Source organism: Callorhinchus milii, unplaced genomic scaffold, assembly GCF_018977255.1.
Source record: "Callorhinchus milii isolate IMCB2004 unplaced genomic scaffold, IMCB_Cmil_1.0 Scaffold1, whole genome shotgun sequence".
Classification (NCBI taxonomy): Eukaryota; Metazoa; Chordata; class Chondrichthyes; order Chimaeriformes; family Callorhinchidae; genus Callorhinchus; species Callorhinchus milii.
In genome coordinates this window covers 12,464,413-12,489,697 of record NW_024704742.1, presented here as the reverse complement: position 1 = coordinate 12,489,697, position 25,285 = coordinate 12,464,413, and the positions used below count along the sequence as shown (strand labels likewise).

Here is a 25,285-nt window from a genome sequence, read left to right as displayed (position 1 = left end):
GAGAACAGCACCCACTAGAATGAATGAATTTTGGAATGAATGAACAGTTTGGATACTCTTAAGCATGGTGATGGATTTCCACATGTGTCAGAACCCAGCTGACCAAGAAAAACTTTAGCCATTGATACTTCAGTGGACAAAGGCCATAGGCCCTTTAAGATGGCCTCCTTAAGTGAAGGGTGTTATACCAAATGCAAGGGTTATTACAGATTTTCTTAAGGGAATCATTCTTGAATCATCACAAATGGAGCTGAAATACCTACCTTTTTTTTAGGTATTTCTAACAGAATACACTGGACCTCTCTTTATCTACCTGTTGTTTTATTTCCGTTTACCAAATCTGTATGATGTGGAGGATATTAACCATTACAGCCGTCACTCAGTGGTGCAGTAAGTAGTCTCTTTTTTTCTGATTCTCTAACCTTCCCAAACTGACATTTTTGAAGAATTTTTAACAGACAGTTTTGATGTTTGATGTTTGGGATTTTTTTGATAGATCTACATTAATTTTTATTCTTAAGCATTGTTAATAGGCATTCCTTGTTGGGGGGCCTTTCCTTGTTTGTTTTGACCAGTTTATTCCCCATTGGGTCATGGTCATCCTCAGAGAATGAAGCCACAACCCACAAACATTTGCCCATAAATTACAGTCACTCCACTTTATACTTTAAATCCTGTGAAGTGCTTAGACATCCTCCCAAACTGAAAGGCGTTAAACCAAATGGAAGGATAATTATTATTAAAAGCCACTTTTTGTAGACATTGGTGTAAGAATATTCTCTTAATGTTTCATGTAGTATTTTGCTTGATAAAATACTTGGATACCTGTTGATTATCAAAGATATTATCAAAGAGATGGATGAATGTTTTAAGTTGTACAATGAGCATTCTAGGAAAGCCATTATGAGTACCACAACACTTAGATTTATATAGCACCCTCTACGCTGGGTGGCAACTCGGAGCACTTCACAGTAACGGATCCCGGGACCGAGCCAGGGGGAGGGGGGGGAAGGTGACCAAAGGCACGGTCGAAAAGAAAGGTCTTCAGCCGATACCTGAAAATGGGAAGAGAGGAGATGAGGCGAAGGGGATGAGGAAGGGAGTTCCAGAGCCTCGGGGCATAGTGGCTGAAGGCACGGCCGCCGAGGGTGGAGTGGAGGACTTGGGGGACGAGGAGGAGGCCAGACCTGGAGGAATGAAGGAAATGGGTACTGTTTTGAGGAGAGAGGAGGTCAGAGAGGTAGGGAGGTGCAGAGGAGTGCAGGGTCTTGAATACAAGGGTGAGGATCTTGAAAACGATCCTCTCTGGGATAGGCAGCCAGTGCAGTCTAGCATGGCCTGTGGTGATCGAGCAACGGAGTTTGGTACGGGTGAGAGTGTGGGCGGCAGAGTTTTGAATGATTTGGATTTTATGGATGGTAGTGGATGGGAGAACAGCGAGGAGGGCATTAGAGTAGTCCAGGTGAGAGGTGACAAAGGCATGGACCAGGGTTTCAGCGGCTTTTGGGGAGAGGTATTGGCGGAGATGGACGATGCTTCGGAGGTGGAAGAAAGTGGTGCTGGTGAGGGACCAGATGTGGGGGAGGAAGGATAATTGGGGGTCGAATCTGACTCCAAGGTTGCGTACGGATTTGGAAAGTTTTAGGGGGAGGTCGAGTAGGTGGAGGAGGTGAGAGCCGTGAGATTTTAGACGTTGACAAGAGCCAAAGAGTATGGCTTCTGTCTTGTCAACATTCAGCTGAAGGAAATTTGCGCTCATCCAGCCCCTGAGATCTGACAGGCAGGCTGACAGAACATCAGGGGACTGGGGGTCGCAAAGAGAGGTGGAAAAATAGAGTTGGGTGTCATCTGCATACATGTGGAAGTGTACCCATGTCTGCGGATGACACCCCCAAGAGGGAGCATGTAGATCAGAAAGAGGAGGGGGCCAAGGATGGATCCTTGGGGTACCCCGTAGGTGACCGGGTGAGAGCAGGAGGAGAAGCCGTTTGTGCAGATGTACTGCTGGCGGGTTGTGAGGTAGGACTCGAACCAGGCGAGTGCGGTCCCACTGAGGTGGATGGCGGAGGAAAGGCGGTGGAGGAGGATGGCATGATCGACTGTGTCGAACGCGGCGGAGAGGTCCAGGAGGACAAGGAGGCAGAGGGAGCCCTGGTCACAGATAGAGAGGATGTCGTTTGTGATTTTCACAAGCGCAGTCTCTGTACTGTGGGCAGGGAGGAAACCGGATTGGAGGGGTTTGAAGAGGGAGTGGGAGGAGAGGTGTGCGTGAAGGTGGTTGGCAATGACGCGTTCTAGAACTTTTGAGAGGAAGGCCAGGTTAGAGATAAGATGGTAATGGCTGGGATTTGAGGGATCTAGGGAGGGTTTTTTCAGGAGGGGGGTGATGACGGCAGTTTTGAGGGAGTCAGGGACTGATCTGGTCCCTGAACATGAGTGACTTATTGCTCATGAGCCTTTCATCGCTCCTTATGTATTTAGAAAAACAGGAACATGAGGAGGCCATTCAGCCAATCAAACCTTTTCTACCAGTTTAATAGATCATGGCTGATCTCTTAATCCCAATGCTCTGTCCTTTCACCACAGCCCTTAATACCTTTACTGCACAAGCATCTGGCTCTCATTGAAATATCCCTATGGATTCTACTTTGATAACTTCCTGTGGCAGAGCATTCCAGATCTTCACAACCCCCTGTGTGAAGAAATGTTTCCTGACATCAGTTCTTTCTGTCATCTGGCCTAGTTCTTATTTTAATGATGTGTCCTCTTGTAATGAATGGAGCCTCGGACAATGCAGCACTCTCATCGTTTTAAGAGAGTGTCCCCGAGATGGGGCTTGAACCCCCAAACTTCTGATTCAGAGGCTAAAGTGCTAGCCACTGAGCTAAGTTGACAGTGCCCTCCAGTTAAGGATCCACTTCTTGCACAATGGCTTTTGTCCCAGCTGCAACAGTAATAACTCTCTCACGAAGTAATAGTCTGCGTAAGCATCCACAACAGTGTTTTCTCCAGTCAATCACATGGAGTGGCTTTTGGATAAGTTAGAGGTTATGGATGGTGGAGCTGTATGTGTTCAGGTGAGAGCTAATGAAGATGTGGTAAAGGGTTTTGGCAGCATTTGGTGTGAGATAGGATCGGAGCTGGGCAATGTTGCGGAGGTGAAGGAAAACAGTTTGGGTTTAGAGATGTCTGATTTGATGCTCAGCTCTCCTTTATCCCTCATATTGAGGGATAAAGGAGAGCTGAGCATCAAATCAGACGTCAAGGTTGTGCACTGGTTCATTGAGTTTGGAGAGATCAGGTGGTTGTGGAGGTAAGAGGCAGAAGTGAGGAGGCATTGACAGCCAAGAAAGATGCCCCACGTCTTGTCTAAATTTAGTTGCTGGAAATTGCTGTCTGACAGATAACAGCAATGGCGACATTTATATAGCACCCTTTCCACTAGGCAAAGTCTCAGAATGTTCACTAGAACATCAATGGACCTGGAATCAAGAGTGGATGAAGAAAAGTAGATATGGGGATGTCACCCCCATATATATGGTTAACCCTGTATTTGAGAATGATATCGCTGAGAGGGAGCACATAGATGAGGAAGAGTTCTTGAAGCAATTGTTGCTTATCTGTTATTCAATGAGGTGCATTCAGGTATAAATGCTGTATACAATGGAACACCATCATGTGTTCTTGCAGTTACTATTGTGTTCAGGCCTATTATTGCAATTATTTATATATTAGTTTTTCAATCCTCAATCACTTTTTAAATTGAATGGTAACTGCCAATTGAAAATGACTAATGCATTGAGCATGGCATAAACCAGCCAAATCAACTCTCACCAATGTGCATTTACCAAATGTAATTTTAAAAAGCTGCAGACTAACAAAATCCATCTCAATCATTTCGAACAAATTAAATGAGGTTGTACAATGAGAAAGGTTAGGCACATCTTTGTGACTGCTCAATCATTTGTTTTGATTATGATGAAGTTGTGGACTTAATCATAATCAAAACAAACGACAATAACAGCAATTTGCATTTATATAATGCCTTTCACGTTGGAAGGACATCTCAAAGAGATTCACATAGCCTGGAGCCCGGAGAGAGAAAGAGAGGGAGCGAGAAAGTGTAAATCATGCTGTATCTATGAATCATGCTCTATTCCTCCAGCTATATACCCCAGAGTAATGTTTGTCCTCTTTATTGACACAACTCATAATACTCATAGTTTCAGTGATCCACCAGTTATCCCAAATACCTCTCTGGTGTCATGTTTTAATACAACTAACTTACCTTGTATTCTCACAATTTATTTTCCTTCCCAAAAGTCACCATTCATTCCCGTAAGTTAATGGTATTTGCTAGCCTAACTCCTTAAAACATCTAACCTAACTAGTTAGATGCTAGTTCTTTCCACTAATGAAGCTAAATTTAAAATTACCCATCGTACAACTAGCATTGGTGGGTGAGTTTTCAGCCATGTTGCCCTCTCTCTGTGGAGTTTTATCCCAGAGGCCCCCTCAGTTCCTCAGTTTTAATGCCCAGCTTAAGACCTTTCTGTTCAACCACACGTTTGGTTACCTTCCTCAGCTCCTCCAACCCCCAGCTCAGCCTCCTAGGTCTTTGAGATATCCTCCGGATGTGAAAGGTGCTATACAAATGTAACATTGTTGTTACAAATTTAAGAGGTTGTAAGCTGTATATTATAATATTTCCAACATCACAGACAATAACAAATAATTATACACAGTCATGTAATATCTCAAAGAATAAAAATACCTTTGGTTATACTCCTGAGTCAACAGGTCACCTTTGTAAAATGTTTGAAAACTGTACACATGAGGAAGAAGGGAATAGAAAGGTATGAGATCCCTTTCATACCTTTCTATTCCTCTCAAAGTCGGTCTTAAGGAAAGAGTGGAGACTCATAGAATCATTGAATTATACAGCACAGAAGGAAGCCATTCGGCCCATTGTTCCTGTACCGTTGAAAGAGCTACCCAAATCAATCCCATTCCCCCGCTGTCTCCCCATAGCCTTGCAAATCTGTCCTCCCTCATGTGAGTATAAATACTCTGAGAGTATGAGAGTCCCCTTTGGCTGTCCAACAGCAGTTACTCTGACTGCCCCATCTCCCATTCTCGCCGCATAGCTCACCGGTCCCCGATGATGGGGGACAACCTCTCCTCCCTGATCCACATCTCAACCCTCCCTGGCAGTCCCCTTCCTCCCCCACCTCACCTTCCACTTTCCCACACCGACTGTCCCCTCTGCATCAGTCTACAAAATGTCTCCAAGAAAACACATACCATCCAAGACCTCATCGTCGATGAACACATTGACTTTCTCGCCCTCACTGAAACCAGGATCACGCCAGGTGACACCTTCCCCCTTACTGAGGCCACACCACCCGGCTACACTTTCCATCACACCCCACGACCTAACCGCCATGGTGGCGATGTGGCTCTCATCCCCTGGTCCCCGCTCGGCCTATCCCCTTACTCCTCTGGAACTTGCCCCTCCTTTGAGTACCTTATCCTTTATTACCTACTGCCCCGCCCAAGCCCTCCCCCACCTTCATCCCCGACATCTCCACCCTCCTATCTTCCCTCTCTCTTTGCTCTGAATGCTTCCTCATCCTTGGCGATTTCAATCTTCACTTCACCCCGTCCTGTTCTACCTCTGCTGACTTTTCCTCCCTTATCTCTTCTCTCAATCTCTCCCTCCACATCCACTCCGTCACCCATGTCCGCGGTCACCCCCTCGACTTGGTGATCACTCAGGGCCTCACTGTCTCAGACCTCACCATCATCGACAAAGCGATCTCGGACCATCACTTCACCTCCCTTAACTCCTCAATCCCTCTCCCCACTGCCACCCAACCCATCTCATACTGCCGCTGGAAAAGTATCTCCCCCCCAGTCCCTCTCTGCTGCCTTGGAGTCATCTGAACTCCTTCCCCTCTGGGTATCCTCCCGCAATGACCTATCCTCCTCCATCACTCTTCTCCACAGCTCCCTCCACTCTCGATTCCCTCTCCTCCCGATCCGTTTCCTATTCATGCAAATCACCTTGGTACACCAGCCACCTCCGCTCCCTTGAAGCCCAGGCATGTTCCGCTGAGCACGCCTGGCTTAAATCAACCCTAACTGTCCATTGACAGATCTGGCTGGACCATGTGAAATCCTATCGCTCTGTCCTCGCCTCCACAAACTCATCATTCTACTCCAAGACAATCTTGGAGGCCAAGGACAACCACAGGCTCCTCTTTTCCATCATGAACCAGCTCTTCCATCCACCCTATCATGTCTCACCCATCCTCACCTCAAATGCTAACTGCAAGGTGATGCTGGACTTGCTCAAATCCGAAGTTGAGGGAATCCACTCAGCTGCCTCTCCAACTGCTACCCCCTCCCCATTTCCTCCTCCCACAAGCCCCTACCCATCTCTCCCTCCACATCTTTGAACCTGTCTCCCCCTCCTTTCTCATCACCACCATAACCCATATGAAACCTACCATCTGTTTCCTTGACCCCATCCCTACCCCTCTCCTTATCCCTCAGCTCCACCTTCTTTACCCCTCTACTCACTGACATTGTAAACCTCTCCCTGTCCTCTGGTACTGTTCCCACCCCAATAAAAAATGCTGTCATCACTCCTGTACTTAAAAAAAAAAAAAAAAAAAAAACCTCCCTGGACCCTTCTGTACTCCCTAACTACTGCACTATCTCCAACCTCCCCACAACGTCGACTACTCTATCCTCATTCACTGCCTCTCCTCTCACTGCATCTCCTGAAACGGCTTCTCTTGTAGCCCCCGGACCATCTTGTGCGGTGTTCCTCAGGACTCTGTCCTTGGTCCCCTCCTTTTCAATATCTATATTATACTCTCTTGGTGACATGATCCGCAGACATGGAGTCAATGTTCACATGTATGCGGATGACACCCAACTCTACTCTCTGCCTTCACCCTTGATTCCCACTGCTGTCTTGACAGAATATCTGCCAAACACCTGAATGAGAGCTAACTTTCTTCAGTTGAACGTCAACAAGAGCGAGGCTCTCCTGATTGGCTCCCGTCAGCGCCTCCTCACCTCAGGCGCTGACAGCATCACCATCCATGGTTGCACACTCCACCTTACTAAGCCAGTCCGGAACCTTGGGGTCTTGTTTGACGCTCAACCAACCTTTCTACCCCACATCTGCACCACTGCCTTCCCCCACCTCTGCAACGTCGCCCGGCTCCGACACTGTCTCATACTGCAGGCCGCCGAAACCCTTATACACACCTTCATTACATCGCGGGTTCAACTATGCAAACTCACTGCTTGTCGGCCTCCCCAACTCCTCCCTTCACAGGCTGCAGATCATCCAGAACTCTGCAACCCATATCCTCTTCTGCACTAGGCTTTGTGACCCTATCACCCCCATACTTGCCCAACTCCTTCACACAGAGGATACAGTTCAAGATCCTGGTCCTCACCTTCAAAGTCCTCCATGGTCTTGTTCCCTGCTACTTCTCCAACCTCCTAATGCCCTACCATCCTGTTCGCTCCCTCAACTCAGCGGGCTCTGGCCAGCTTCACGTCCCCCGCTTTGTTCGCCCCACTACTGGCAGGCAGGCCTTCCGCCACTCTGCCCCCACTCTCTGGAACTCCAACCCACAGTCCCTCCATCTCGCCCCCTCCATGCCACCTTCAAGACCCTCTCAAAACCCTCCTCTTCGACCATGCTTTTGATCTCCCTGCTTCCCCCCCGCCCTCCACCATCCCCCACCCTGACCCCCAGCTCGGGTCTGTAACTCTGTCTGTCCAGCGCCTTGGGACGTCCTCCCAAATTGAAAGGCGCTGTAATTTGTAAAATGTAATTTTGTTGTTGTTGTTGTATAAGCAGTGGCATGGACTGGTTGGTCTGAATGGCCTGTTTCCATGTTGCACATTATTCATTAATCAATGTACCTTCACTCCAAATTACTCTTACATTTGTCTCTCTCTGCTTCCCTCCCAGCTTGGCTTGTATCTGTCACTCCATTCACTATGCTAAGCAACTCCTGGAGACCCTATTTGTTCACAACTTCTCCAATGGAAACACAGCACTGAAGAATATGCTAAAGGTAAGTTTCAACAGTTTTGCAAGAGGTTTATTAAATAATAATAATCCTTGCATTTGATATAGTGCTTTTCATGTCTTCTCGACGTTTCAAAGCGCTTCACAGAATATACTGTAAAGTGAATTGATTGTATATTTGCGGGCGAAGCGCGGCAGCCAATTGCACACAGCAGTGTCCCACAAACAGTCGTGGATTGAAAATGACCAATTTATTATTGTTTTGTTTTTTGGAGGGATTATTATTAGACGTGTGGAGTAAGGAAACTTGCCTAAGGTTTCGCCCTGCCTAGAATACTGTATTGACTCGAACTGAGATCAGACTTTAGCATTAAAAAGTACCTTAAAAATGAGTGCAATTTATTTACTACCTCCAAAATGATGGGGCTTTATAATTGTGGTAAAGTTCTTCATCCCTCTCTTGCACCATCTAAAATCTGATTTTGCCTCAGATTCAAGCCATCTTAGATTGGAGTAAATATGGCAAGCTAACAATCACCTCACCACTACCTTGGGTATTTCTTGAGTCAGCCCGGCTCAGTTCGAAGCACACTTGGCTCTGGATCAAATTTAAACTGGGGGAGTACTGCAGTGTCAGAGTGTCATCTAAGTCCTTTAAATTAGATGTTAAACCAACCCTTACCTGTTCAGGTGGATGCCAAAGATCCAGTTAACAGTATTCGAAAGCGAGGGAGTTTCACCTGGCCAACAATCTTCTAGATTAAACATTGAACATTAATTTCAGAGCTGTTTGTGGCATATTACCGTGCTGTTTGCCTGCAGGTATAAAGTCACTATACTTTACAAAAGCTTTGACTAGTTCTAGGCACTATATGAAATGCAAGGATTATTACCTCAAATCTTTTCTGCTGTACGAGAGGTCCGAAACCTTCACCTTAGTTTCTCAAAGTTTCTTTAAAAACAAGCCTCATCCAGTTTTGCTGTATCATACTTTTACACAGTTTTACTGTTCAGTCACAATGTTATCCAATGTTATTCCTTTCATCAATGTTTTATTATCTAGAACCGATTAAATTGCGCACGCAGCAGAGCACAGTTTCAATAAATTATTATCTTAATGCCTCAGACGAAGTTTTAACTTCTTGTTTTTCAACAAATCAGTAATGACATTGTAGTGCTCCAGAGGACAGTGGTGATACTGAGTAAAGCACAGGGGCTCAGGTGGAAGAGATAATGCAAGGCTGGAGCTGGTAGTATAATCTGCCTTTTATTTCCCAAAGGAGTTATCCAGCTAACCTCTCAAAAGAAATGAGGGCAGACTGCACTTCTACATCGCCCTTATTACACATAGGCTTCTTTTCTTGTTACAAAAGAAAGTACAGACTTATTATCTTTCTTCACATAAAAAACAGGTCATCTCTTTGTACTTGAAACAGAGCGTTATGATGTTGTTCAGTGTATTCATTGCAGGTGAATTGAGGCATATTCATTTTTTATCATATCGCTCAGCAGTAAAGATAAAACAGTCCTTTATCTTTGATGTATGGTGTTAAATTGGTACATAAGGGTCATCTCACAGAAGCAACTTGGAATAGTGTTAATAGGAAGCCATCAGGATTATCCTATTTTGCTAAAGGAATGGTTAAAATGCAGTGCTGGGTGTGCATTGTATTGTTGGAGGTGCCATCCTTCGGTTGAGATGTTAAACTGAGGACCCGTTTATCTGTTCAGGTGGACATTAAAGATCCCATGGTACTACTTGAAAAGCGAAGAGAGTTTCTTGCAGGATCCCAGTTAACAATCCCTCAAATAAAATTTGTAATTTGTTTCATGGCTGTTCATGGGATATTGCTATGCGCAAATGCGCTGCGTATTCCCCCTCAAATATAGAGCAATAAACTTTACAATAAATCCTGCGAAGCACGTTGAGACATCCTCCGGATGTGAAAGGCGCTGTACAAATGTAATCTCGTTGTTTTGGTTTGTGTTGGAACTCCTTTCCTCCCACTTCTATATCCATTCTTTAGAACTCTTCAGATACACCAACAATAACAATAACAACTTGCATTATATGGTGCCATTCACATGGGGTAGCATCTTGAGTACTGATCAAAGCTGATTTTGCATAAAATATCATGTTTATGGCATAAATCGAGAATTATTCAATCAAGAACATTTATTTTGTTGGCTGACCTTAAAGGTTGGCCACTACTGGTCTAGAATGTAAATGTATTCTTTTCTGATGGTGAATGTTAACTGCTGATAAAGCTCTCAAAATTTGAGCACAGGTTTAACTACACAGAGAAAATTACTATTGCAGGCTATAACATGAGAGCCAATAAATGGGACAATTCTACCTCCCCTCCCATGAGTGAAATGTGTCAAAGGAATTTGCCAATGGTTGCTGATATTGACAGATGAAAATAGAGGTCTCAACAATTAAAATGAAATCCTTAAGTCTCGTAAATTGCATCAATCTTTTCATCCTTTTATGCAGCATTGGCAAAGTATTCCCAAACCTAATATCTAAAGAAGCGAGTTCACATCAAAAGCATCTGAAATATATCGAAAATGTTTAACATTATTAGTATTGTTTTTGTTCACAGGGCTGTGTGTTTTATTGGGGATTTACTACCTGGATGGCCTATTACATCAACCACCCTCTATAAATACCTCCCTGTAGGTATAATATTCGTTGCATGATTTAGAACTGACCACTCTGAAACTGTTATTCAATTTAATGTTCTGTGTTAGATTTTGCAAAGGTTTTTAGTTCCCTGAGACAACAATATTTAATTCTTCAGGATATCACAGCAACAATTGTGTTTGTTGTAAATAAGTCTTTTGAACCATCATTTCATGAGACCCAAAATGCAATAACAATGGAGAGAAATTTCTACTGTATCACATAGACATTTCTACTGTACTCATATAGAGCCACATGGTCTACATAATGGAAACAGACCATTTGGTCCAATTAGTCTGCGTCAGAATTTGAACTTCCACCAATTAATCCCATCTACCACCCTAGTCTCTCATCGAGTTTCCTTTTAAATATATTGATACTTTCTGCTTCCAACTAGTAGTGACTTCCACATTCTCAATATCCTCTGTGTCAAGATGTTCCCTCTAAATTCCCTTTTAGATCTGCTACTGCCTACCTCAAATTTATGCTCCTCAACCTATTTATGCCCACTTATTTATTTTCGATTCCTTTCATGATTTTAAATGCCTTCATCAGGACCCCTCTCAGAGAGCACAATTAACCATGTGAATAAATATCTTATTGACTCACAAGGGGATGGAACCATAGCTCCTTGCCTCGCTCTTCCTTTCCCCACATATCCATGACTCATAAATTGTGAAATGTTATAAAAAATGTTAACGTCATTGCATTGGTTTGGAACCTGACCTTAGCTGTCCTGATTTAAAAGGAGAGGAGTTCAGCACTAAAGGGGAATGAAGTTGTGATCATTACAAATGTCCAGAGAGTGTTCAAACCATGATTGCCAGAATTGTGGCACAGAAACATAAAATGTAGTTGGGAGTATGCTGGGGGTGAAATCTAGGCTTTATGATGTATCCTTTGCACTATCAGAAGGAATGCATTAAGAAACACTGCAATTTTGTTTTACAGTGGCTTTATTTGCACTGGAGTAAATTCACCTGTCAATCAGCTCAGACTGTGTGGACAGCAATGATCCAAGTTTCACATCTTAATCTATGGTGTAATCTGTAGTTTCTTAATCTATAATCTAAAGTGCCTCTTTTGACCTCCTCATCTGTTTGGATTCTTTATAATAATAATAATCCTTGCATTTGATATAGTGCCTTATCAAGATTTTGAGACGTCTCAAAGCGCTTCACAGGATATATTCTAAAGTGAATTGATTGTATGTTTTGCGTGCAAAACACGGCAGCCAATTGTGCACAACATTGCCCACAAACAGTCGCGGATTGAGTGACCAAATTATTTTTTTATTGCAGAACTCCACCGGAAATCAGTGCATTTTATTTAAAAGTGTATGGGAATAAGACAAGTATTCTCAAATCTCAGGCATCTTCATGGGAAAACATTGAATGTAGGCAATGGGATAACTTGCAGGGAGGGAAGGCAATAAATGGAAGATGAGCTTCTCCAGGTTTCTACAGCTGGCAATGTAACAGCTAATTATAGACTGGGATCTGTGTACTAAAGGGAAGGGGCAGATTGCTGATTGCTCTTTCAGAAAGCCGTCAGATATGTTCACCATACAAGGGGCAGACTAACATTTGAGGTTTGCTTTGGACTGTCAGGCCAGAGTAGGGAGAATGAATTGCCACTTGTATGATGATATTTGGAGTGTGTGTGAGAAAAAGATGGTAGGTATTATTGGTGGAGTCCTGTAGCTCAGTAGTTAGAGCCTCATCTCACAAGCGAGAGACCTGGGTTTGATTCCTGGCAGGGCGAAACGTTGTTCAAGTTTCCTTACTTCACACGTCTCTGTTTACCTAGTAGTAAGTGGGAACCCGGTTATTAGTCGATTGGCAGATCGTTTTTCCGGGGGTAATAATTCCTTCCAAAATAAATAATAATAAATTGGTCACTCAATCCATGACTGTTTGTGGGACACTGCTATGCAAAGTTTGCTGCTGCATTTCGTCCACAAAATATACAGTTAATTCAATTTACAGTATATTCTGTGAAGCACTTTGAGACATCTCAAAGCCGTGATACGGCGCTATATCAAATGCAAGGATTATTATACAGATGATTTTGTTTTAAAATGAAAGAAATGTCTGCTGAGACCAGAGATTAGTAAAAATGTTTTTTTCGCATATGGGAACAAACTCAACAAAACAATCTGATGCTGAATAAGAAAGTTCTTCCACATCCAAACTGATCTTGTCAAATAATAAATAATAATAATCCTTGCATTTGATATCGCGCTTTTTACGTCTTCTAGACGTCGCAAAGTGCTTCACAGAATAGACTGTAAAGTGAATTGACTGTATATTTGTAGGCAAAATATCTGGCTAATGTGTGATTGAAGCTTAATGAGGATAGATGTAGAACAAGATGATCAAACATCAACAGATATTATTTCTGTGCTGTTGAGGTTGCTGGCATGAGGGTGAGGGAAGAAAAGGTACTGTTGACTGAAGGATAGCACGATTAGAAATAGATAATAAGGATGTGAAAATATTTTGCTCAAAAACTTTTACGATTGTGAGAATGATTTATACAGAATTTTAAAAAAATGAGTTGAGTAGAGCTCCATGATCTGTAGACAGAGCAGTGCTGAGGGGAATCAAATGAATTTATCTCATGTCATCCTTTTTTATATTCTTAAAATCTTTATTTAAATATAAAAATATACCTCTGGAATACATTCCAAAGCAGTCTGCTTTTCTGGAGAAGGCTTGAGTTTCAAATGCAAGTGTGGTGTCCACAACTTGTTGCTAGGAACACAGTGGAGTCCTATAGCTCAGTGGTTAGAGCACTCGCCTTGCAAGCAAGAGACCTGGGTTCGATTCTTGGGCAAGGCGAAACGTTGGGCAAGATTCCTTACTCTACACCCTCTGTTTACTGAGTGGTAAGTCCACGACTTGAAGACCTCCTAGACGTCTGGCGTGAAGGGCTCTGTATAGGGGGTCAGTCAGACTCATCTGGAGTACTATGTTCAACTTTGTGCACCACACCTCAGGAAAGATATATTGGCCCTGAAGGGGGTGCAGGTTCACCAGAATGTTACCAGGCCTAAAAAGGGTTAAGCTACTAGGAAAGGCTGCCTAAACATGGATTGTATTCCCTTGAGTATAGAAGGTTGAGTGATGATTTGATTGAGGTACTTAAGACGCTAAAGGGATTTGATAGGGTAGATACAGAGAAGCTATTTCCTCTGGTGGGGGAATCCAAAAACAATTGGGCATAGTCAAAATTAGAACCAAGCCATTTAAGAGTGAAATCAGGATGCATTTTTTCACTCAAAGGGGGGTAGAAATCTAGAATTCTCTCCCCAAAAAGGCAGTGGATGCTGGATCCATCCACACCTTCAAAGAGTCAGGTTGATAGATTTTTGGTAGGTCAGGGTATTAAAAGATATGGGGAGAAAGTGGGAAATAGGAATTGAAAGGATTGGAATTGAAAACAACAAGTTGTTGTTGTTGCTTCGAATAAAGATTACATCTTTGTCAGAGTCAATTCCTCTGGCAACTATTATTAAGACTTGCTCGATCACTGAGGTCTGTGACAGTGCTATTTAGTAAATGAAGCTCATTCTTCAAAAAGATGTTTCACCTGGTACTCTTTCACTTTGAAAAGCTGTTGATTTTAAACAGACCTTAAACGCCTTCTGTAAAGTAGGTTGCGAAAGAGCAGATTTTGAAGATATGAACCTTTTTTACCTGTTGCATTGTGTTTCTGAGTGACCTGGGATAGTTCTGACCTACATTAATTTGGTATTTTGCAAGAAATTCCTATTTGCTCTGCATCCAGAAGGAAGGTTGGGAATTATAGTAATTTTAAAAAATGGATACTATGAAATTGCTGGAAAACTGATTACAAAATGGAAAACAATCTTCAGAAGCAGAAAGGTTCATCTAGTTTATCAAAGTGATTGCAGTTGCCTACATTGCATGCTGGAAATCACAGATTATTTTGTATATTTTGTTTCCTAGGCTTTGGCACCAAGCAAATTATACCAGCCGTGATTAGTGTTCTGGTGAGTCCAAGGTTTATTTGATTAAATAATATGGACCATAGTTTTAAAAGCTTACCATTGAATGTACTTCATAGCACCTGTGGTTTGTGGAGTCGTGTCCGAGCACTTGCATCGCAAGCGAGAGGACCCGGGTTATCAAACGTGGGCGGGTCGAAACCTGAGGTAAAAGCTTCCTTATCCCACATGCCTCTGTTTGCCTAGTAAGTAGGAACTCTTCACTTTTCCAGGGGTAATAATCCCTTTTAAAAAATAATTTGGTCACCCAATCCATGGCTGTATCAAATGCAAGGATTATTATTAACTTTTATATATTGCTTGTTTCGGTAGCGGCATCAGGCTGCGACCAGGACGACAGAAGTAAAGATACTATTTGTTCCTTTGAATGTATCTCCTTTCATCGAGGTGAGCTGTATCAGTGTTTCCTTACCTTTGAATGTCAATACTTCCTTACCTTTGAATGTCACTGTGAGCCGCAAGTACTCCCAGATTGAGTTTGGAGCAGATAGATGGCAGATTAAAGTTGCTTGGCCCTGTACTTAACTCCCAGAATTTTCCATTAGTCATACACACTAATCATGACCTCTCTTATTGAGAACATCAATTTAGCCTCCTTCAAGTCCCGCCTCAAAACCCTCCTCTTCAACCATGCCATCTGTCACTTCCCCTCCCCTTCCTTCTCCCTCCCTGACCCCAGCTCGGGTCTGAAATGCTGTACACTGTCCAGTATCTTGGGATGTCCTCCCGATGTGAAATGCCCAATACAAATGTAATTTTGCTGTTGTAGTGCTGCTTTGACTACTGCAGCACAGTTTCTGTGCTATTATCCCATGCCCACCAGGAACTAAGGTACATTAACTTAGAACCTCCATTGCAGAATCATATAATGCTGCAGAATTTGACCCATCAAGTCTGCCCTGTTGTTTTGCTCCGCATAAGCAATATAATCTAAACTCTGCTGAAGAGAGCACAGCCAGCCTGGCTCATGGGCAGGACTTGGGAGGGCAGACCATTAACTGGGGACATGGAATCATCCCACTCAGCTCCTATTAACCCTGCAAGCCAAAGTTGCTTGGGCCTTGTCTGGTGGTCCTAGCTGGACAAACAGTGATAAAGCTTGTCTCTGAATGTCAAGCTATGTGGTCTTAGCTGGTTAGACTCCAGGAATACCCCAATGCATGCTCTTGCCAACCTAATACTTTCCAGAATTAGGTAAGTAGGATGCGTCTCTTACAGGGAGAGAGTGCACATTCCATTCTATTCCATGTTAAGGTGACCCTGAAATGAATAAAAATAGCCAGATGGTACATGACACAAACACTGTGAGAGGGATGAGCTATCAGGAGCAATTAGGTAAACTAGGGGGTCCTTCATCCTTGAAAAGAAATGTTGCAGAAGAGACCTTGTAGATGCATATAGTAATAATAATAATCCTTGCATTTGATATAGTGCCTTATTACGTCTTTGAGACGTCGCCAAGATGCTTCCCAGAATATACTGTAAAATGAATCGACTGGATATTTTATGGCCGAAAAGATAAGATACAAAATGAGATTGAGAAGATAAAGTGAGAACACTTTCAGATATTCCAAGACTGCATGCAGGACAACAGGGCACAAGTTCAGAGGGTCAGGGGTCATTTTAGAATGGGCACTAGGAGTACATTTTTTCGCACAGAAGGTAATCAGCGGTTTATCAGATTGGGTGACAGAAGTCAGATTATTTAAGAAAGAGCTTAATGATGGAAAGATAAAAGGCTGGCATTATGAAATGCTGAGAGAAGTTCCCCAGAGGAAGAAATACAATGCAAAATTACATTTGTATAGAACCTTTCAGATTGGGAGGATGTCCCAAATCTACTGCAGATCGCATCCAAACAGCTAATTTGGGGGTACTTTGCCTCCTCCAGTACCAACTCCAGGTCCCTCAATGTTCTATCAGCTTGTCTGACAGTTATCAGGGCCTGTAGTACAAACTTCCTGCAGTTGAATGTGGCCAAGACAGAAGCCATACTCCTTGGCTCCCATCAACGTCTTCACTCTTGCGGATCTAAACTTCTCAACCTCCGTGGTTGGACCTCACACTCACCAAACCAGTGCGCAACCTAGGCATCCGGTTTAACCCCCAGCTGTCCTTCCTCCCCAATGTCCGGTCCTTCCACCTCCGCCACATTGCCCGCCTCTGATGGTACCTTACCCCAAATGCATCCAAAACTCTTGTGCATGCGTTTGTCACCTCCTGCATGGATTACTCCAATGTACTACTCGCTGGTCTCCCCAGCTCCACCACTCAAACGATCCAGCTCATTCAGAACTCTGCCCCCTACATACTAACCCAGACTAAACTCCGTACTCACATCTCACCAGTTCTGGCCCAGGCTCCACTGGCTCCCTATCACTGGATTGACTTCAAAATCTTCACACTCGTGTTCAAATCCCTTCAGTCTCTGGCACCTCCCTATCTCTCTGACCTCCTCACTCCCCAATCCACCACCCGGTGCCTCCACTCGACTAGCACTGGCCTCCTGCTTGTCCCTTGCATCCTCCGCCCCACCATCGGAGGTCGTGCTTTCAGCCACTATGCCCTAAAACTCTGGGACACTCTCCCTCAATCCTTCCACCTTGACCTCTCTCTTCCCTCTCAAGTCTCGCCTGAAGACTTTCCTGGTCGTCCATGCTTATGGCCATCTCCCCCTTCCCCCTGCTTTGGAGTCAGGCTCTGCCATTGTTAGACCCTGAGACCCTACCTGCGTGGAGGGCACTATGTAAGTGCAAGTTGTTGTTGTTGTAACTTTACTTTCAAATGCTCAGATTTGCAAGATTGACATGGTTTCATCCAGAAAAAAATATTTCACATATGAAAACAAAATGGAAGAAAACTGCAAAAATCATCAGCAGCCCCTGAATCCATGTCAGACAGATCCATTTAAGAAGAATCATAGAAATGAAATTGGAGTTAAAGCTGCAGTTAAGTAGCTGGCACTAGTACAGACAAATCACCTATTTCTGGGCTGTTAAATGTATTATGAATCTCTGATTTCATGGTAAGATTGTCCATGGTGCTGGAAGATTTAGGAAAATACTCTTTGTTATTTTAACAAGGTGGCGAGGTGGTGGCCAAAGGATAGAATAATCAACAGTGTCAAAGGTAACAGAGAGATCACAGAAGCATAGGAAGCCCTGGCCATAGGTAGAGAGGACATTGATTGCATGAATTATCAACGACCTGCACATTGCTGGTAACAGAGGAAAGATGTGTGAAACATTAGATATATTGTGAAGTTGTTTTTGTACTTAAATTTCTTTAAGTAGGAACCACTTTTTTTTAACAATTTCTTAAATGACCGGGAATTGGCCAATTTTCTAGTCCATGGTGTTACATGTTTATACAGGCTTCACACAATAGGATAGAGTTCCACTTACAAACACTAACGTTCCTCATCTTGATAAAGTCAACAATGAGGTGGAACAATATAAATAATAATATAAATAATCATATAATATAATAATCCTTGCATTTGATATAGCGCCTTATCTCGTCTTTGAGTCGTCTCAAAGCGCTTTACAGAATATATTGTAAAGTGTATACTGTATTTTGTGGGGCAGTGGCCAATTGCGCTCAGGAGTGTCCCACAAACAGTCGGGGATTGAGTGACCAAATTGTTGTTATTCACTTTTTTTGAAGGAATTATTATCCCTGGAAAAGCGATCCAATATATATATATATATATATATATACACAATGGGGAAGGTATCACATGCCCTGAGGGAACTAACCCAGGACCCTCAATTGACTATTTCTCATATCTCATTACTTACTATGACACATTCTCTCTTTTTATAATTAACAGTTGATCAGATATGACAGTGAAAGTTATATGTATTTTCATTAGACTAATATGCATGGGGAAAGTGCGACAGACCCATTAAAATCCAAATGTGGTTTTAATCATTAATTGGTGAATCTCTTAACCACAATATTAATAATTCTGTCTCTTAGGTCTGTGAAGCTGGAAATTATTTTATAAACATTGCTTTGGTTCACATGCAAAAAACAGGTATGTGAAAGTTTCATTTTAAAGCACTACTTGCACATGATGATGTCTTAACTGAGATGTGACCCTTTAGAACAATACCTTAGGATGCATCAATACAGTAAGAAGCAAAAGGACATCGATTTAGAGCAATTTCAGGACAGATACAAGGTATACAGGGCAAAGTTAAAGGAATGTAAATTGCTGAATAACAATAAACAGCCATTAAAGAGTGTTATTTTGTGACTTAATAGAATATACAATAATCATGCACACTGCATCAATTAGAATAAGATTTAGTGGCAAAGATCAAATAAATCAGAAGGAAATAGTTTTAGGCTTTGTCTGGCATGTGTTTCTCCAAATGTGTCACATTTTGATAATTCAGTTGTGTACAATGGTTGAGTGGTGAACAAATGTCAGCCTCTGGAATCAGAAGGTTGTGCATTCAAGCCCCACATCAGGACATGAGACTTATATAGTCTAGGCCGACATTCCGGTACAGTGATGGGAGGTGGGCTGCATTGCTTTGGGTGCAGCACTTCAGATGAGATGTCAACCTGAGGTCCTGTCTAACTCTTCAGGTGGATGTTAAAGATCCCATGGCACTATTCAAAAAGAGAGGAGGTTTTTTGCTTACCAGTGTCCTGCCCAACAATGCCCCGAATAAAGTTGATCCATTCAGTTCATGGCTGTTTATGGGACATTGCTGTAAACAAATTAGCTGCTGTATTTGCCTACCAGTTACATAGTCACAAAACATTTCAGTATATGCTGAAGGGTTTTAAGATGCCCTCCTGATGTGAAAGATGCTATATCAAACGCAAGAATTATTATTTATTATGAATATTATTGTGAATCCTGTGAAGCATATTGAGTCTTCCTCAAGATGTGAAAGACACTATATCAAAATGCTAGGATTATTACATCTACCAATGCCAATATTCTATCTGCTTTGTTTACTTCTAGGTTCTGGGATTCATTTTGCAAGAGCCACATACAACCCCTTCACGTGGCTCTTCAAACTTGTCTCCTGCCCTAACTACACGTATGAGGTAATTAATTATTTTAATATGTGGTCACAAGAGAGGTTGCCTTGGAGTCGGATGGTTCAAGCCCTGCATAGTCTAAGCTAACACACCGATGCAATGCTGGAGGTATGCTGCATTGTTGGATGTGCTGTTCTTCGGATTAAACTAATCTGACTTTTCAAAGATCCCATTTCCTTCTTGAAAAGAGAAATTCCTCCCTGTGTCCTGGCCAACAATCTGGGCAATTCTGCAAGGAGGGCAAGTGCCAATAACTGATAGTAAGCATAGTGGTGAGAGCTATATTGGGACCACTTTTATGCTCCATTTATTATTGATCACTTTCAAATCCCTCCACAGTATTACCGCACCCTAGCTCTGTGATCTTCTGCAACCCTACTAACCTGGTAGCTCCTTATTCCAGCTTTCACTGGACCTGCTTCATGTTCTTCACCCTAACCCGCCCCACCATTGGCGGGTGAGCTTTCAGTTTCCATTCCTTTACTCCATCATAGTGTGTCTCCAACCGATTCATCCTCCTCCTCCCCCTCACTTTCAAGACTTCTTTGCCTTTGGTCATTGTTCAACTCCCCACCATCTTCAGCTCTCGTGACCTGGCTTGGGTCACAGTCAGTAGTGTAAAGTTCTTTGAAGATGTCCTTCTGATGTGAAAGGCGAAACATGAATATAAATTGTGTTGTATCATGTCTGATATATATCCTCCTTCCCCGCACATCACCCTCAATACTGAACCCTGCAAAGTCAGATACAATACAAAATGACATTTGTGTAGGTGCCTTTCACATCAGGAGGATGTCCCAAGGCGCTGAACATTCAGGGATTTGGACCCAAGCAAGAAGTGGTGTTGAAGCCTTTGACTGCCAATTTTTTTTTGGAAAATAAAATCTCAAGAATATGGAATCTTGGTGTTCGAGGTCAAAGGTCTTGATTCACAAGTCAAACACTGCAGGCCCTGCTTCTTGGATGTCATCATTGGAAACAGCAGAAGGCAGGGTCACTCCTGTCACATTCAGTCTTTGTAACCATCACATAGACTGTATCCTTTTTTTAAAAAAAAACAGACATCACACTCCTTTCTAATGCAAATCGTGAAGCAATTTTATGCTTTTTCACACATTTAATTTCAAAAGTTACAATTATATCTACTGCTCCACTTTATTGATCGGATTTAAAATGAACTTTTCTTTTAGAAAATTGCTTTTCATGAAAGTAATTTCAACATGAGAAGTACAGTTGTTTCTTCATGTGCAATTTCTCTAATGGCAGTAAATGCAACACATTATTCAATGCAGCAGTTAGTGGATTCACTATGATTATCTGTGGACTAGTTGATTAAACCTGGACAATGTTACAAAATCAGTTAAACTCTGTGTTCTCCTCATTGCAGATGGGAACCTGGATTAGTTTCACAATAATGACACAAACGCTCCCGGGTAAGAGACATAGCCACTGATTTCAGGCGGGTTATTCAGGAACAATTGAATTTGAATTGAATTCATGAACAGCATGAATTTAACATTATAACATGGGATTGGGGTGAGGTGGAAGGAGAGGTTCTGAAGAGCTTCTCCTCCCAGAGGGTTGTTAGAGTATGGAATGATTTGGCTGGGTGGTGTATTACAGTGTACAATTAATATTATTTTACAAAGAAAGAGTAAGGAATTGGGATTAGGGTGCATGGCAGATTATATTGTGGGAATTAGTTTCTTTACAGTATATTCTGTGAAGGGCTTTGAGGCGAGAGACCTGAGTTCAATCCCAGGCAGAGGGCGAAACCTTGGGCAAGTTTCCTTACTCCACACAGAGCCTAATAATAATCCCTCCAAAAACCAAAAACAATAATAAATTGGTCATTTTCAATCCACGACTGTTTGTGGGACATTGCTGTGCGCAATTGGCTGCCGCGTTCGCCCACAAATATACAGTCAATTCACTTTACAGTGTGTTCTGTGAAGCGCTTTGGGACGTCCTCCCGACGTGAAAAGCGCTATATCAAATGCAAGGATTATTATTATTATTATTATTATCTCAGACATGATAAGACGCTTAATAATAATCCTTGCATTTGATATAGCGCTTTTCACGTCGTCTAGAAATCTCAAAGCGCTTCACAGAATATATTGTAAAGTGAATTGACTGTATATTTGTGGGCAAAACGTGGCAGCCAATTGTGCACAGCAGTGTCCCGCAAACAGTTGTGGATTGATGTGACCAAAATATTATTTTTTTCTTGAGGAATCATTATCAGGCATGTGGAGTTAGGAAACTTGCCCAAGGTTTCGCTCTGCCGGGAATTGAACAAGGTCTTTCACTTGCAAGGCGAGTGCTCTAACCACTGAGCTACAGGACTCCACGTGAAAAAAACACTCAATTTTGCATTGCAAATTATTAGCAATAATTGGATTGGATAACTAACACAGAAATTTCGTAAAAATAATAGTAATCCTTGTATTTGATTGTCTTATGTTACTGAGATGTCTGAAAGTGCTTCACAGGGTTTTACTGTGAAGTGGAATGACTGTTTGTTTGGAATATTAAATGCAAGGATTATTATTATTATGACTTCTGGGAGGAGCAAATACCAAACAGTGGGAAAACTAGCCTCCTCCATTGTCTCCATTTCCGTTGTTGTATGGTTGATACAGGAGGTTAAGATATATGTGCCAATAATTACACTCTTTCTCTTTTGTTTCAGTTGCTGTCTTTGCTCTGATGATATCACTCCAGTTGAGCCTGTGGGCTCAAAGGAAGCATTTCAAATATCGCAAACATTTTAAGAATTATCCTGTATATAGAGCTGCCATTATCCCATTTATCCTGTAGCGTTCGGAAGGCAATGCTGTTGGTGATGGGAAGAAAGGAGAGATTGCTGAGGTCAGAGTGTCAGTGGTGCCTTATTGGGATTTCAGGAATGTACATGAACTCCTCAGAGTTGTAGTTTATAAATAAGTTTGAACTCTTCAGCGATCACTCAATGGCGCACAATCAGATTCCTGAGTAGGAGCCAGTTTCATTCCTTTATTGGTTTTGTGAGTAATAATAAATATAATATTTTCAATTCAGCATTTATGAGTTTGAAATATTTTGCTCTACAAGACATTAACATGAACCATGACTGTTTGAATCCTGGTGGACTTAACAATGCCCTTTCCTACCTCAGATAATTGGATTATAATATAATAATAATAATCCTTGCATTTGATATAGCGCTTTTCACGTCGGGAGGACGTCCCAAAGTGCTTCACAGAACACACTGTAAAGTGAATTGACTGTATATTTGTGGGCGAATGCGGCAGCCAATTGCGCACAGCAATGTCCCACAAACACTCGTAGATTGAAAATGACCGATTTATCATTGTTTTTGGTTTTGGAGGGATTATTATTAGGCTCTGTGTGGAGTGAGGAAACTTGCCTAAGGTTTCGCTCTGCCTGGAATTGAACTCGGGTCTCTCGCTTGCAAAGCGAGTGCTCTAACCACTGAGCTACAGGACTCCACAAATTCAAAGGTAGCCTCACTCAGGATGTCTTGGCTACCTTTGCTCTTGCCAATTGATTGATCACTTGAATTGCAGAAACCTCTTCAAACATGAATCCACTTTTCATAGCTTAAATTTTTTTTCTGGGATCGACTACAAATGGAAATGACACAAAATGTTTTGTGGTGAGCAGGCAAGGTTAAGCCACAAGCACTTCATGAGATAGTTTGGAAACTTTGCTTTACACTTGTTTACAAGCACATATTGATGTGATTATCACATTAAGCTCTCTGGAGCTCTACCCTGCGTGAGGGGTGTTATATGTTGTTGTTGTTGTCATGCTCATTACTGAGATCAACTAACACATGACAGACCAGGGAGCGATGATCTTGGGCATTTCTAGGTCTCAGTTACACACTAGTCGGTATCTCTTCCAATTGAGCCATTGTGGGAACTGACACCTCACAACTTTAACAAACTTAATCTTGTCCCTCATCAGATGTTTTAATTGTCATATCATTTACTGATACGTGCGTAATTGGCTGCTGCGTTTCACCTACACAATACACAGTCAATCCACTTTGCAATACATTCTGGGAAGTATTTTGAGATGTTCCAATGATGTGATTCTATCAGAAATAAGGATTATTATGATACAGTAGTGATCACACAACATCAGAAAGAATTCCTCAGATGGATGTTAGAAATTATTTGCTGCTATTAGCCAGTGTCTTAGCCAACGATCCTCCAGATAGATTGATCATTTAACTTATGGTCATTTGTTGTGTGCAAAATAGCTGTGTGTGCCTACAAAAATGGTCATGATACTTAATAGTAATTATTATAAAACCCTTTTTGTAATAGCATTACAAACATGTATGTTTTTGTAATTTTAAAAAAGGTATACTAATTGTACATCTATTGAATGAATGTACCTCAACCAGTTTTTGCAGATGTAAATTTGATTATATATTTGAAACCAGCAGCCTTACTCAGCACCATTAGCAGGACAGCCATTAAATATTTATGTTTCAGCAATAAGATAAGGCTGTTTGCTGAATTTTAAAGATATTGTTTAAATATAGTGCCATGTAAATTCATTCTAATCCATCAATTCATGATAGGCCGGAGCTCACTTTTATTGGTCCTAGGCGGCCATCAAATAAATGTTCACTCTAAAAAGTATGCATTTGACTAAATTATTTGAGATTTACAACTAAAGCAGATTAAGACAATTGAGTGAAAAATACACTAAGGTTTAGGAACCCAAGCTTCAGGCATCTCAGTGAATAACGAGCCTGGCGAATCTGTTTAAAATGAACTGCAGATCATTTTAATACCTTTGCTTGGCCATCATTTAAAGGAAGCTTTCAAAAATGTTTTTTTTATCATTCACATCTACTCAGCCAAAACAGATGTTTCAAAATGAATGCTTTTTATAACCCACTTAAAAGCAACTCAGTTTGTGTTACTTCATCTTTAATTTTTGGTAAGCGAATAATTACATCATGTTGCTCATTGATGACTGAAATTTTATAGTAGGCTTTTTTAAACAGGGCTAAAAAGACTATGAAAATGCCCCCCCCCCCCCCCCCCGCACCCTTTGATTGAATTGCTAGAAACTTCCTTTTTGAATAAAATAACAATAACTTGCATTTATATAGTGCCTTTCACGCCAGACGGCGTCTTGGAGTGCATACATAAAATGTATAAACAAATGTATAAAAAATAATGAAAAGAAAATGTATTAGGATTAAGGGAGAATGAAATACTTTCAATAGCGCATTTATGGTGTTTTCCACATCAGTTGTCTTAAGTCACCATTCATCATTAGCTGACTCCACCATTGCATCGCCAATGGCAAGTTAAGACTTTGCAGACTGCGAATAATCAGCTAAAACCACAATGAAAGCACTGCCTGCCTAGCTTATTCAACTGGGACCACTCTACCCTTTACATATTTG

At 41.9% G+C, this 25,285-nt stretch overlaps 1 protein-coding gene across 1 annotated transcript in view; it reads left to right on the top strand.

The window, feature by feature from the left end:
- Window positions 1-22,668, top strand: part of LOC103188164 (trans-2,3-enoyl-CoA reductase-like) — a 108,938-nt gene extending 86,270 nt beyond the window's left edge. Inside the window, exons 6-11 of the mRNA XM_042338951.1 lie at window positions 275-390; window positions 8,003-8,108; window positions 10,669-10,723; window positions 19,766-19,851; window positions 21,233-21,278; window positions 22,541-22,668. Of these exons, the coding sequence (XP_042194885.1) occupies window positions 275-390; window positions 8,003-8,108; window positions 10,669-10,723; window positions 19,766-19,851; window positions 21,233-21,278; window positions 22,541-22,668 (537 nt within the window). The remainder of the gene's footprint in view (window positions 1-274; window positions 391-8,002; window positions 8,109-10,668; window positions 10,724-19,765; window positions 19,852-21,232; window positions 21,279-22,540) is intronic.
- The last annotated feature ends 2,617 nt before the right edge of the window (window positions 22,669-25,285 follow it).